The sequence below is a fragment of the Mesoplodon bidens genome, assembly GCF_964165515.1.
Source record: "Mesoplodon bidens genome assembly, chromosome: 6".
Lineage (NCBI taxonomy): Eukaryota > Metazoa > Chordata > Mammalia > Artiodactyla > Ziphiidae > Mesoplodon > Mesoplodon bidens.
The window spans coordinates 109,636,972-109,651,557 of NC_138162.1; the positions used below are offsets into that span (position 1 = coordinate 109,636,972).

The 14,586-nt window shown below is 36.9% G+C and overlaps 1 protein-coding gene across 9 annotated transcripts in view; it reads left to right on the forward strand.

Moving 5' to 3' along the window:
• HMBOX1 (homeobox containing 1) overlaps nt 1-14,586 on the forward strand; it is a 176,796-nt gene that overhangs the window by 130,747 nt on the left and 31,463 nt on the right. For all 9 annotated transcript variants that reach the window (XM_081236251.1, XM_081236250.1, XM_081236254.1 and 6 more), the window contains one exon: nt 4,724-4,877. In XM_081236251.1, coding sequence (XP_081092377.1) covers nt 4,724-4,877 — 154 coding nt within the window. The remainder of the gene's footprint in view (nt 1-4,723; nt 4,878-14,586) is intronic.

Here is a 14,586-nt window from a genome sequence, read left to right on the forward strand (position 1 = left end):
AGGAACAAAAACCTTGCATTTGGTCTGTTTAATAGAGCAGCTTAGGCTATGATATTGATAACAAGAGTTGGGCTAGGTAAATAAGGAACTGTGCCCAGGGGCTTCATAAACCTGGTCACATGACAGCAATTGGCTACCAGGGGGAATATCAGAGGGATTGTTAAGATGTTCCAAAATATATACAGCAGAGCCATGAAGAATTTGAAAGACAAACACAAGTCAACTGTACCAGGTAATCAGCCTCCATAAGAGAAGGGATTTTTATCTCTTGGATTTGGCACTTAGATCAGTGCCTGACATATAATCTAATCATAGCTGGTAAAGCTAAATTCCCACACTGGATTTCAGGGCTGGACTTCAATCTCAGACAGGGACTGGGATACCAGGGAAATGAGTTCATTAGAAGCAGGAAGGCGGACGGTCATGTCGGCATCGTTGTAGCTGACCTGACCGCACTGCCGACTGTGGAATACTACTACTGGAATCCAGTTTGAACAGGGAAATGGGAAAGGGCTAACAGCATTAATTAGCAGGTGTGTTTTCTTTAAAGATACAGTGCCGCCTCCTTTTAACAGTAAGTACCCCTAACTATATGCATTTGCTTTTCTATGAAGTTGCATTACCAACTGTTCCCCTGTAAAATGACTTCTTAGTTTTTATTTGAGAATCAAATCCATTCTAGTTCTGAGTTCTTTCTAGCTTCCTAGTCCAGTTCTTTGTAGTCTAGTTTCTAGTTTCCTGTAGGATGTCATTCAAAGTTAGCTGAAAAGAAGGGGATATGTTTGTATTTGTCAAATTGGCCCTTTTTGTTGCATCAACAGTAATTGGATATTACCAGTTGAAATTAAAAATTGTTAAAGTTTTTCTGTGCACTTTCACCTTTATTAAAAGAGCTAATATGGTACAGAATTTTTTCTAGATAAATGCAGTTTTATTGAGTTTAAAATAACCTTTGGTTTGAGCTAAAGAATTTATTCTTATTTCATGGACACTTTGGAACTATTATATGATGATAGTTCCAAATTAATATTGTGTTATAAGATGAACTAACATTACATTAGCATCTAAGAATACCTTATCCACTGTCTAGTCAGTATTCACTTTTTTTTTTTTTTTTTTTTTTTTTTTTTTTTTTTGCGGTAGGCGGGCCTCTCACTGTCGCGGCCTCTCCCCTTGCAGAGCACAGGCTCCGGACGCGCAGGCTCAGCAGCCATGGCTCACGGGCCCAGCCGCTCCGCGGCACGCGGGATCCCCCCAGACCGGGGCACGAACCCGCGTCCCCCGCATCGTCAGGCGGACCCCCAACCACTGCGCCACCAGGGAAGCCCAGTATTCACTTTTATATAATACATCAGAATTTTCTTTGCAAGTCACTGCAGAGGTGATTGGAATCCAACTAAATGTCCCTCAGTCGAGAAGTGGTTAAATAAATTATGGTATATCTGTATAATGGAATATACTGTGGAGGCTAGATAGCTTTTTTTTTTTTTTTTTTTTTTGCGGTACGTGGGCCCCTCACCGTTGTGGCCCCTCCCGCCGCGGAGCACAGGCTCCGGACGCACAGGCCCAGCGGCCACGGCCCACAGGCCCAGCCGCTCCGCGGTACGCAGGATCCTCCCGGAACGGGGCACGAACCCGCACCCCCCGCATCGGCAGGCGGACTCCCAAGCACTGCGCCACCAGGGAAGCCCTATATATAGCTATTTTTTTAAAGGTGGCTTTATATTAATTGAATTTATATATAGGAATATCAAATTCATCAGTGAATAAAGTAAGGTAGAAAACAATGGATATAGTATATTGCCATTTATGTAGGGGGAATACACACACACACACGTGCGCGCACGCGTGCACACACACACACACACACACACACATGAGATTATATAAACTTGGAGCATCTCTGGAAGGGTATATTAGGAACTGATAAGAATAGCTCTGTGCCAGGGAACTGAGAGAAGGGGAGGATGGGAGTGGCAGGGACACTGTTAACTATGTAACCTTTTTGTGTCTTTCTAAATTTTATTCCATGCACTTGTGTTGTATATTCCAAAAATACATAAAAAGTGTAATGAAAACAAGAGAGGGGGGGAGGCAAAGAGGGAGAGAGGCAAAAAAAGAAATTAATCTACCTTGTTAATAGGTTTTAAGATATAAAACAACTGAAGAACCTAGGTTTACATAGTTCAGACCTGCTTTTGAGAGGCAGTTAGGTAGAGAAATAAGATGTCGGTGATTTTTACTGATAGTTCTTATTTTTTCTCTGTCCAGGACAGATAGCTCATTGGAAGAAATGTAAATGGTACCATCCCTTTGCATATATTCTGAGAAAAAATGCAAAATTAAGGAAACTCACATGATGAAAAAGTACTTTTTTTTCCCTCTAAATTTAAGCGTTTAGAAAAAAACCAAAGTATTTGTACATTCTGTGCCTTTATTCCTGGGCTCAGAGCATTTCTCTCTGTATACGTTGATTGACGTTCTTCTCTTTTTCAACCTCTTCACTCTGAATCCATTTGAATAGGTTTTTTTAGTCTCTCTTTTAGTGGAATCAGCAAGAAAAATAATAGAGTGCATATTTAGGTTATTTTTACTGATAATCCTACAGATACAGTGAAGTTCTCTGCTAAACAGACCAATCACCAGAATTTCCCAGCATAACCTAAAGCCTGCCAAGGCTTATGAATAAAATAGGCTGATGGAAACTGATCAAATACATTTTATCTTGTTTCTTATGAAAACATTTACAAGAAAATGCCTATTTTTAAAAAGCAGTGAGTACTAAATTCAGCATGGTTGACATCAAGAGCCCCTTTATTTAATCAAATTAAGCTCAACAGTCCTCTCTCTTGTCTAATTTAAACATTACTATAGCAGACAGGGTTTGATGAGTTCCTCTTGGCTCATGGCGGTGATTCTGCATATTTCTAAATTAAACAATTAAATAAAGTTTGCACATAAAGTAAATTTGGAGAGCAGAGTATGCCTCCTCCCTTCACTGTTGCAGGGATTAGAGCCTCAGGGAAATCATGTGTATGACGTGGGGGAAGATGAAAAATTACTTTTGGAGAAGTTAGTATCTATGAATGGAGCAGTAATAACATGCTTGTAGTCATTCTTTCATTAGCTGATTGGCAAAGGCTCACCCAAAAGTAACCCTGATAAGCAAGAAAATGATTATAGATGCAAAGAGAACAGTTACCAAAATGTTAAAATCTATCAGCAAATTAGGAAGAGTTTTGTTTTCTCTGGGTTTAGATCTGCTAGATAAATCTGCAAAATTTTGTCTTAATGGGGGCCCAGATATAATGTGGAGAAAAAAACGTTTCTGTAGAGAACACAGGTAACACGCTTCCTATAGGGAAGAAAATAGTGGGTTCTTTAGCCAATACAGAATGCCTGTATTTTACTTCAGAGGGATTTAAATTGTTACATACATTGTTCCTGCATAATTGTGAACCCATTCTTGGGTTATTCATTGCTCTCCATCCGTTGCAACCAAAGCAAGAGGAACAGGTTTCTAGAACAAATCTGTTTGTTGTAGTGTTTCCAGAGTTTTTCTTGTGCTTTTTTTTTTTTTTTTTGCCACGCAGCTTGCGGGATCTTAGTTCCCCAAACAGGGATCGAACCCATGCCCTCGGCAGTGAAAGCGCAGAGTCCTAACCACTGAACCACCGGGGAATTAATTCCCTCTTCTGCTTTTTTTTTTTTTTTTTGCGGTACGCGGGCCTCTCACTGTTGTGGCCTCTCCCGTTGCGGAGTACAGGCTCCGGACGCGCAGGCTCAGCGGCCATGGCTCACGGGCCCAGCCGCTCCGCGGCATATGGGATCTTCCCGGACCGGGGCACGAACCCGTGTCCCCTGCATCGGCAGGCGGACTCTCAACCACTGTGCCACCAGGGAAGCCCCATGACTTTTTTTTTTTAAAGAGTTTACAACAATTAATGTTATTTTAAATTCATCTCCTACCTGCATACATTGATTAAAGGGCTCCATTTTCTCAACAACAAGAAGTCTTTTGAATGGTAATGAAAGGTTCTGAACGTGTAGGATATATTGTTCAGAAAGATTAAAACTGTCAAATAGGAATTTCAAGAGAAATTTTACAGAGGAAGATACTCTGATTAAGAGTTGTCACTGGCCTACTAGAGAATGGACTTGAGGATATGGGGAGGGGGAATGGTAAGCTGTAAAAAAAAAAAAAAAAAAAAAAGAGAGTTGTCACTGGGCTAAGGACCGTATGTCCTTATTCCCCTGAAGAGATAGATTTTGAGCTTTGTTTCAAAAATTGACATAAACAAAGATAAAAGACAAATGACTAACTGAAAAAAAAAAGACATTTAAAATAATTAATAATGGGGGAGTTCCCTGGCAGTGCAGTGGTTAGGACACTGCGCTTTCACTGCTGAGAGCATAGGTTTAATCCCTGGTCGGGGAACTAGGACCCTGCAAGCCACGCAGCGTGGCAAAATAAAATAAAATAAGTAAAGTAAAGCAAAGTAAAGCAAAATAAAGTAAAATACATGGACTTTTTAGAAGAGTTTTTGTCTCCTTGGATTTTTATTTTGGTCAAATAATTTTTTTAAAATATAAATACCAAATGTATTGGGCCTGCAATTTCCAGTGAAGGGGCAAAAGTTTATTGTTGATTTCATGACATATTTGTCATATTGGTTTTAGTAAATTGCAAGATATTTGCCCAAAAAGGTCTTATTTATTTCAGGAGCTACGCTAAGTATGAGACCTGCGCCCATTCCAATAGAGGACCCGGAATGGAGACAAACGCCTCCCCCAGTCTCAGCTACATCTGGCACCTTCCGACTGCGACGAGGGAGTCGATTTACCTGGAGAAAGGAGTGCCTGGCTGTCATGGAAAGGTACATGTCTCCTTTTCCTAGGAGCAATCTCCCAAATTTAGGAAAGAGAGACTTAGGATAGATTTGGACACTTTTCATTTCAGACAAGTAATTTGAGATCTAGGTTTTATCTCTAAAAGTATTTTGGAGTACTATAAGTGCTGTATTATTGAAATAAAACGATCTTACCATTGAGAATTCATAAAACCAGAGTTAGTATCTATCAATATAATTTTTGTCCTCAGTAATCTAAGAAACTTGAGAATAATTTTTTTGAGTTTAGATCTTTGTATTATGTTTTAGAAGTCTTATTTTCATAAAAAATATTGAATAATTGTGTAGGATGCCACTGAGACTTAACTTTCTTTGATAAGGAGTATAGCCTAAATGAGCTTAGTCCCAGAGGTTAGAAGTACATGTTTTTGACTTTGATTTCATATCCTCTGACTCTAGCACCAGTACCTGATCCATAGTGGTGCTTTTTTTTTTTTTTTTTTCAGTTTAAAAAAGAAATTTTTTTTCTTTACAATTTTTTTTAAAAATTGAGTTTTTTTTTTTTTTTGTCTGCATTGGATCTTCGTTGCTGCACGCAGGCTTTCCCTGGTTGCGACGAGCAGGGGCTACTCTTCATTGTGGTGTGCAGGCTTCTCATTGCAGTGGGTCTCTTATTGGGGAGCATGGACTCTAGGGGCGAGGGCTTCAGTAGTTGCAGCATGCAAGCTCAGTAGTTGTGGCTCGAGGGTTCTAGAGCACAGGCTCAGTAGTTGTGGCGCATGGGCTTAGTTGCTCCGCAGCATGTGAGATCTTCCTGGACCAGGGATCAAACCCGTATCCCCTGCATTGGCAGGTGGATTTTTAACCACTACGCCACCAGGGAAGTCCCGGTACTCAGTACTTTTTAAACTTGAATTTGACCTTAGCTTGTCTTTCCTATTGGAAATCATATAAGTTAATTAAATGTGGTTATGAAATGTTCAATATATTTAGGGTGGATCCTATAGTATAATTATCCTTTTAGTCTCCTACCTATAAGTAATGTTTACAGAATCTTGTTTTGATGGAGAGTTTTATATGCAATAAGGTAGTAATTTTCTATTAGAAAAGTACTTACTTCCTAAGATTAAAATGTAGAGAAAAAGAATATATTAGACAGAGTGAAAACAATTGAACTTTTTCATATTGTGATTTCTCAGTAATTTAAATAATAGAAAAGAATGGAATTGAATGTTTAAAACTAGATTTAAATTCTAAGCTTGTACATATTTACACTGAGCCAGCTTCACATTCTTTTTTCCTATTATCTAATCTGACCAATCAAATGGTATACTGAAAAGAGCATTTGACTCAGAGTCAGAAGACCTGAAGCCTGATTTTGGCTTTGCCATTAACCAGCTGTGTAACTTTGTTCAGGTCAGAAATTCTGAGCTTTAGCTCCCTTGTTTCTAAAATATAACCTGTTCTGCACATATAAACTTCAATTAACCGGAAAGTTTTTCCCTGAGGAAGAATTCCAACTAATAAATGGAAAAAAGATGATTAGAGTATCATTATTATCAGACAATAAGCATTGATAGCTGCCAACATCCCATAAAGACATACAAGCAGGTATTATGTACTTAGAGGATGTTAAGACACCACCTACAGAGTATTCTTTCTAACAAAATTGAAGCTGAATCAAATCGAAGTTCTAGATCCAACTCCAGGTTTTTAGGAAATATGGAACAAAATTCTGTTAAACACCACCACAGGGTTTAAGTCAACCAGATTCATGGTGTGAGAGACTCTAAGAATAATAACCCAGTTTCTTCAAGTGTTTATTTTTTTTTAAATCTTCAGACAGTTGAAGAAATTTGAACACTGGTTAAATAGTGATTCTTGTTTCAGTTATGATAATGGTCACTTATATGTAAATGGTGCTACATTTATAAAAATTAGAGTTCTTGTCTTTTAGAAACATGTATTAAAATGTATAATAATATGATGAAGTGATATCTGGGATTTACCTCAGAATAACACAAGGCGTAAAGGCAGGGGCAAGGGTGTGTATAAAACGAGTAAATCAGTAGCAGTAAATTACTGATTTCTATAGTTAGGTGATGTTTACCTGGGGGTTCGTAGTATGGTTCTCTCCACTTTGTATGTATATTATGTGCCTGTTAAAGGATGCTCTAAATTTTGGATCAAATCACATGGAACTAGGAGAAATGTAAAGCCTTCATATATCACAAAAACTCAACTACATGGTGTTATCTCATAATAACATTTACTTAATAAGTATTTGATTGCCACTGTAGTGACGGCAGTATAATAGTGAACATTGCAAACTCCCTCCTGAAGAGTCAGGCCGGAGAAACAGACGTTAATGGACCAATCATACAAATCAAGGTAACATTGTAAGTGTAATACATGTAGGAAAGGAAAGGTACATTGTGCTTCAAGGTCTTGTACTGATGAGAGAGGCTGTGGTGATTTAATTAGGTCAGAAGGAAGGGGGAAACTACTGCAGATAGAAAGTCATCTACAACTGTACTGTCTGACCGTGGCCACCTGTGGCTATTTAGATTTAAATTATATAAATGTGTAAAAATTTAAAATTCAGGTCCTCAGTCACACTAGCCACATTTCAAGCACCCAGCAGTCACGTATGGTTACTGACTATAGTTTTAGACAACACAGATGTGTCACATTTCTATCGTCACAGAACATTTTGTCAGACAGCTCTAATACAGAACAACTGTACCTCATCCCCAGTAGAAAAACAGTGGTTATATTTGACCCATAATGATTTGTTTCTATTTTTCTCTTTACTCAAAATGTTAAGGAAATACAAATACAAATGAAAAAGCAAACATTAAGTACATCGACATATTTTAGAAAATGTCCTATGTGACCATGACAGAAACAGATAAATATTTCACTAATTCACATAACAAAGTTATTGTGCTTCTTCATCCTTTTCCACATCTGGCCCTGCTTTTCAAAGTACAGGATTTAATAATTCATCGTTTATAATGATGGGTCTTTTCTCTCTAATGAGCACTCATTCATTCATTCACCTGTTCATTAAACATGTATTTTTACACATGGCATTTGGTCTCTTGAGTCGCTTAATTTTAACAGTTTCTTGTACATACATACACACACAGACACACACAGACACACATTTTCCACGCTGTTTATTTGTTCAAGAGACCACGATATTTTGTCCTGTTGATTTCCCCACAGTTTAGATTTGGCCAGTTACATCCTCTTACTGTCTCATTACATGACCCCATATTTTCTGTAGCCTGGTAGTTAGATCTAGAGTCCTCATTAGATTCTGGTTCAGTGTTTTGGCACATAACTGGTACTTTGTTCTTCCTATTACATTGTATAAAGAGACGCATAATGTCTGGTTGTCTCCCATTTTTAGTAACTCTAAGGTTAATCAGTAGATTCAGTGCTATCACCCTGATCCACTTATTAGAAAGGTCCCCATGTACAGCAGAGTTTAGGGCAGTGATTCTTAACCTTGGCTGCATATTAGGATCATCCGGGAGCTTTAAGAAACACCAGTGAGACTATACCCCTGACCAACCGAATTGTAATCTCTGGGTGTGGGACCTAGGCAGAGGTATATTTGAAAAGCTCCCAAGTGATTCTAAAGGGCACTCAGGATTGAGAACCACTGTTTTGTATCCATTGATGATTTTTTCCTAGTCACTTTTTTCATAAGAGGTTTGCAAAATGGTTATATTCCAATTTTTTTTTTACTTCTTCTGCACTGATAAGCTCGAGTTCGTCTTCTATAAAGAAGAACTTTCCTCTCATTAACTCTTTAGTTGCCCAGAAATATATTTCCTCACAAACTTGGGGAGGTACTATGATATAAGCAATTATAGAACTGGGGAATGAATGCTATTATGAAAATGGGTAATTAAATTTATGGGATCATATGAGATGCCGGCAAGCAGAGGAGAGAGTCAGGAAGACTTTACCAAAGTGGTGACATTTTGGCTGCATTTTGATGGATGATGGATAGGAGTTCACCAGTTAGACAGTCATAGAAAGGATAGTATGATGTTAGGAGATTCTCTGTGGCGGAAGATAGGGTTTTTCATCAGGAGCATCTCTACTTGGATTATACAGGACTTAGTCATACTATGCACTCTATAATTAATAAGACCATGCTTAATTATACCATAGCTTTGGTGTTCAGGCTTTATCATAAAGGAGATTGTACCTGATCAGATTGGTCTGTTAGATAATGTTAGTAGGGGTATGGAAGATCGGCAAGAAATCAGCCAGCTAAGTATGCATTTGAACTTATACCAGATGCCTAAAGCCGAGGTAAAATAAATGTAAGTTATAGTGTCTGTCCTCATATATCTTAAGATAATAATAGCTTACATTTCAGTAGGATTTTTCAGTGTATAATTATTAATCTTATTGATAATTATTCTATATGATAAGTGAGCTTATTTAATCTTCACGATTCTGTACTGTGGATATCTTATGATTTATAGTTTATATATAAGAACCTCAGAGAAAAGAAGTGACTAGCTTATATGTAAATGGGTTGAAGAGGGATAGATGGAGGCTGTTAGGGTAATCTGTGCATCAGTGATGAGGGCCCAAGCTATAATATTAAAGCAAAGGGCGAGAAGGTGGATAGAAGATAATAGATATCAGAAAAAATTTGAAGAAAAGAACAACCTAAGCTAGTTACAGATTGAACATAGAGATGACAGAGCAGGAAGTGTAAAAGGGAGTTTAGCAATGGTGATGCTCAAAGAGCATTCATCTGGGAGACAACATCTGTACCATCAGAAAATGGTTTGACTTTGGGCAAGTCATTTAATATCTCTTAACCCCAATGACTGTATTTATAAAAAGAAGAGTTAAGGACTCTGATAGAGTAAAAAGTCAGAGTCATAGAGACTTACGGTTTAGTCCCAGTTTCACCATATGTTAATCTTTAGGAATTGCAGTTTTCTGTAAAATGAAGTTGGTTATTATGAGAAGAGTTACGAGAGTTTCGTGAGATAATATATGTAAAGCACATAGTAGAATGTGCATGGTCGTCAATATAGTAGGTACAGTTAAAGCCATGAGTAAGAATATACCCTGTTTAAATTCATCTCTTCTGTTTCTACATTTTTGCTTATACTGTGTTCGTGTTTTTGCAGCTAAATATGGCTCCAGAAAAACTTAAAACCCTTTGACTGATCTCATTTTAAATTCATGACCATGAACCTCAAGTGAGTCTTTAATTCTGCCAGACAATCATACTATACCTTCCTGGTTCATTCTTTCCCACTCTCCTAAATAATTATTTCACACTTTGTTCTCTCTGCAAACTCCCCATCCTCAGTCTCATGCTGATCTTCCTTCCTGTTTAAATGAGGAAAGTGAAGGACTCAGAGGGAAATTTCACTAACTACCCACCTGTTTGCATGTAACAAACACATACTATTTTCCTACCCCTTACCATCCCCAAAGCACTTCAGTAATATTTCCTAGCACATAACTTAGTGGTGCCTGCCTGGCTTATAGTAGATATATATATATATATATCAATCCCCCTTTTTTTGACTTTTTCCACTTCTCTGACCTCATTGCATTGTCTGTACCACATATTTGACTTTTAAAATATCTAGTTCCAGAAACATTTATTGTCACAAAGGACAATGCTGTGTGATTCCCTTTATATGAAATATCCAGTTTAAGTAAACCTATAGAGAGACAGAACGTAGATATGTGGTTTCTAGGGCTGGGGAGGTTAGGGATATTGTAGGGGAGGATGAAGGCTAGGGAGTGTTGGGTTTCTTTTTGGAGGTGATGGAAATGTCTAAAATTGATTGTGATAATGCTCACACAGCTCTGAATATGCTAAAAGCTATTGAATTATAAATGGGTGAATTTGGGGGTATGTGAATTTTATCTCAGTATAGCTGTTTTTTTAAAGAAACAGTTATTTAGTACAGTATTAGGAGTTTCACATATATTTATCCTCCACATTTAAGCCTCATAACAGTCCTGGTTTCTTCTTTTTCTAATGAGGCAGCCAAGGCTCTAAGAGGTTGAATACCTTCCCAGGACCACAAAGCTAATAAGTGGCCCGGCCGCATGTCGACCTTTAGACAGAGCTAACCATGGATTTGAGTTTTCCTTATTAACTAAGAGGGGTATATTTTTATTTGGGTGTACACTGTTTTTAATGTATGGACTTGACGCTTCTTAACTCTGACGTCTGATGCCACTAGATTAACGTGTGATGTACCCTTCTATTTGCTTAAGAGCATATGGAGATTGTAAAGAGGGAAAGATAAAACAAAAATGGAAAAATGATTGATAATTGTTGAAGGTGGATAATAGGTACATGGGGGTTCATGGGTATAGTATATTTGTGTAGTTTTGAAATTTTCCATAAAGATTTTAGTTGTTATTATTTAAAGGGGACTTGACTAGATTTTACTGGGCAAAATAGAATAGATAATTGACTAATATTTATTCATTCCATCATTTATTTATAGAGCATCTGTTACGTGCTAGCACTGAGCTAGGCTAAGCTCAAGTAGTTTACATATTCACAAGGGGAAGGAGCATCATCTATATTGTATGTCTGAAATACCTGCATGTACAAATAATATAATGTAAGACTCAAATGTGATTTTTATGCAGCAAACCTAACTGTTCCTTTGTTCATTTATTCAACCAAGTACTTACTAGGTATGAGGCAAAGTGCTAGGGATGGAGAGAAGGGATACATTTCAGGGTGAAGAAGTAAAGGATGATGATGAACCTAGTAGAACTGAATAGTCTTTAGAGTTTATGGTCAGAAGTTGTGGAGGCCTTATGGCCTAAAATCAAAGCTTCTGATGTACTCTCTCCTTTTTAACCTCTCTGCCATTCAGACTGGGTATTCTTTCAGCTTTGGAAACAGGTATGTCTTTGGAGTGTTCGGATATTTGACCGGGACACAAAAGCGTGAGACCTGGCTATTGTACCTATTCTGGTCTCAAGGGAGAAAGATGAAAGAAACCTTCGAATCGCCATATATAGGTTTTTCAGCCCAACTAAGCAAGATAGAAAGAGAAGCAACAACTTGAAGAAAGCTTTGACTAGATACAGGAATAAATAAGAGCACCCTGTGACATGTAGAAGCAATAGAGTATAATGCTTAAGAGTACCCACTTTGGAACCAGATCTCTATATATAGGTTACTTATTGCTGTTATACTTATTGCTGTTATTTTTCATCAAAGTAGCTGAATGATGAGTCTGTATCTGGGTGTGTCCAGGAAAATGAAGGCAAAATGAGTATCGCTGTGTGTGTTTGTAATTAAAACTATTTCATGGTTTTGTTTTGTTTTTTATGGAAACAACACACCTATCATTTGTTTTTTGTTCCTCTTAGATTCTTTTCATGTTCATCTTCAGTGAGCTATTATAAAACAAAATCATTTCTAAAGCCCAGAACCTTCTGAAATTATAAGGAAAACATTTTTGTTGTTGTTGTTTTAACCTTTGTCAATCTCCAAAACAACTCGAAAAAATTAACCCTAATTATTCTCCCCAACAAGCAAAGAATCAGTATTAAAAATTTCAGCTTAAGGGTGTCTCTTCCCCCAAAATTTAAGCATCTAAAAATAGTTTCTTAGGATAAAAGTTACCCTTTATCAACAAAAATAACTTCACAACCACAATACTATAATAAACCAAAATTAAATTATAGCTCTAAATTTGGTGTTACTGCTATTAACCTGACATGTTATATACAGTCTGAATGTGTAATCTGAATTAGAGACCTGGGTCTAGTACACAAATGCATTTTATATAAGTCTGTTGTACATCCTGGGAGAATCAGCATAGAAGAGACAAATCTGTTTGTAAAGTGCGTTTCTAGAATTTTGCTTGAGGTTTCTGTAATTTAATTCTCTTGGTATTTACCACATTTTGGAATTCTTCCCAGGACAGTTTATTAGTACTTGGATTTTGGTTTCAGTCTCTTTCCTTTCTCTGTTTAACTTTCAATTTTTCAGTGAGTACTTGGACTGTGAAGGTTAAGAAGACCAATAGTTCCAGAAACTAAATTCTATATTTAACTGCAGACTGGGTGTGGTTCAGAAACTGCAATGCAAGCTTGCTAGTATTTTGCCAGTCATCAAAACCCTGACCTGCAGGGAGCATTCCTTTTCCTAGTCTTCTGACTCTGAAATATGATGAATTTTGATGATATATGGTGTACACTTTTGTATGTGTAACTAAAATAAAGACAGAGAGTTGCATAGGTTCAAACTTGAAGTGGCTCTGGAAGATCTGTTTCTTCTATGTTCTTTTATAGTAGTCTCAAATGGTATTAACCTGCCCTAGTTTCATGGCGCCACTTCCCATTATTGTTTTATTACCTTTAATTACTACTGTGCAATTTAAAAATTTTTTTACACAGGAAGTATTCTCCACTTCATCTTTCTTAAGTCATGAAGCCACATTTTCTTTTAATGTTTTTATCTTGTTTTGCTTTATATAGTTTTAGACAGTTTCCTAATTACCGTAAAAATGGAGAAATAACTGCTTGTTCTCCTAGTAAAAATTTCCCTCATTTTAAAAAAAGCACTCTATCTCTTGAAGAGAATCCTATTACTTTGTAAAAGGGAAAAATAATCACCTTTTCCTCCTTAGCAGTATCCTTCTGTATTATTTTGTGTAGTGTAGTGTCCCAGTATCATTTGGTATCATTCATACTATACAGAAATCCATGGAGCAAGAGACTCTTCTCATTTCAGTAAGATTACACCTAGCCACAAAAATATTGGAGCAGAAATGCTTATAAATGCTTTTCTAATATTGCTCTTCTGAGAGATTGAGACCCATCCAGATGTTTCTTTGAATGACAGCTTGAGCCATGTGAACAATAAAGGGACCATTTTACCTCTGTTGTACAAAAATATATAAATTGCATCTGCTGACCACTGATCCAGTTTAAGTAACATTTAAGAACCTTCCCTTGATTTCATTTACTTGTATTTGGTCACCATTTCTGCAGAGAATAAGGAAAAGACCCTAAAGATCATCTAGTTCAAACAGTTTGTCTTTTAAAACAAGAATTAAGAAGTTAATTAACTTGGCTAAACTCCAGAAGAAATGAGTTTAAGTTGCTTATTTTGAACCCATAGCCATATGAACCATAGAATTTTTTTAAAGCATAACATTGATCTTTTCTGTTCTTTCTCTTCCTTATTTTTTGTTAGATACACGTTTATTGAGTGTCTGCTATGTGCTAGGCCGTATGCTAAGAATTGGGATGCAAAGATGAATAAAACGAAAGTCCTTATTGCATTTAACTGTCTTCTTGTCTGTGTTTCTTTATTCATCTCTTATTTCTTTCAGGCCCTCTTAATCTTCCTTTTTCCCTCCTAAACTCCTTTCTATATCTTCCTCAAGGTTCCTCACTTTCTGTTCTTTAGTTTGCCAGAAAAATTTCTATTCAGCTTTTTCTTTCTTCTTCTCACACTTTCTTTTAAGTATGCTTCCTACCCTCCCACCTGTGTTCTTCTTAGTTGCTTCCTAGTTGATCATAATGTAAACTTCAATATATGCTTTAGTTTTTCTTAAACTTACTGAATAAAGTATTTTTCTCCTATTTCACTTAAAAAGCAAATTAATCAATATTTATTTTTCAAAGAATTAGTAAATGTTATATAATTTCTAAGGGCCCTTATAATTCTCAAAATTGCACTGCTGTATGA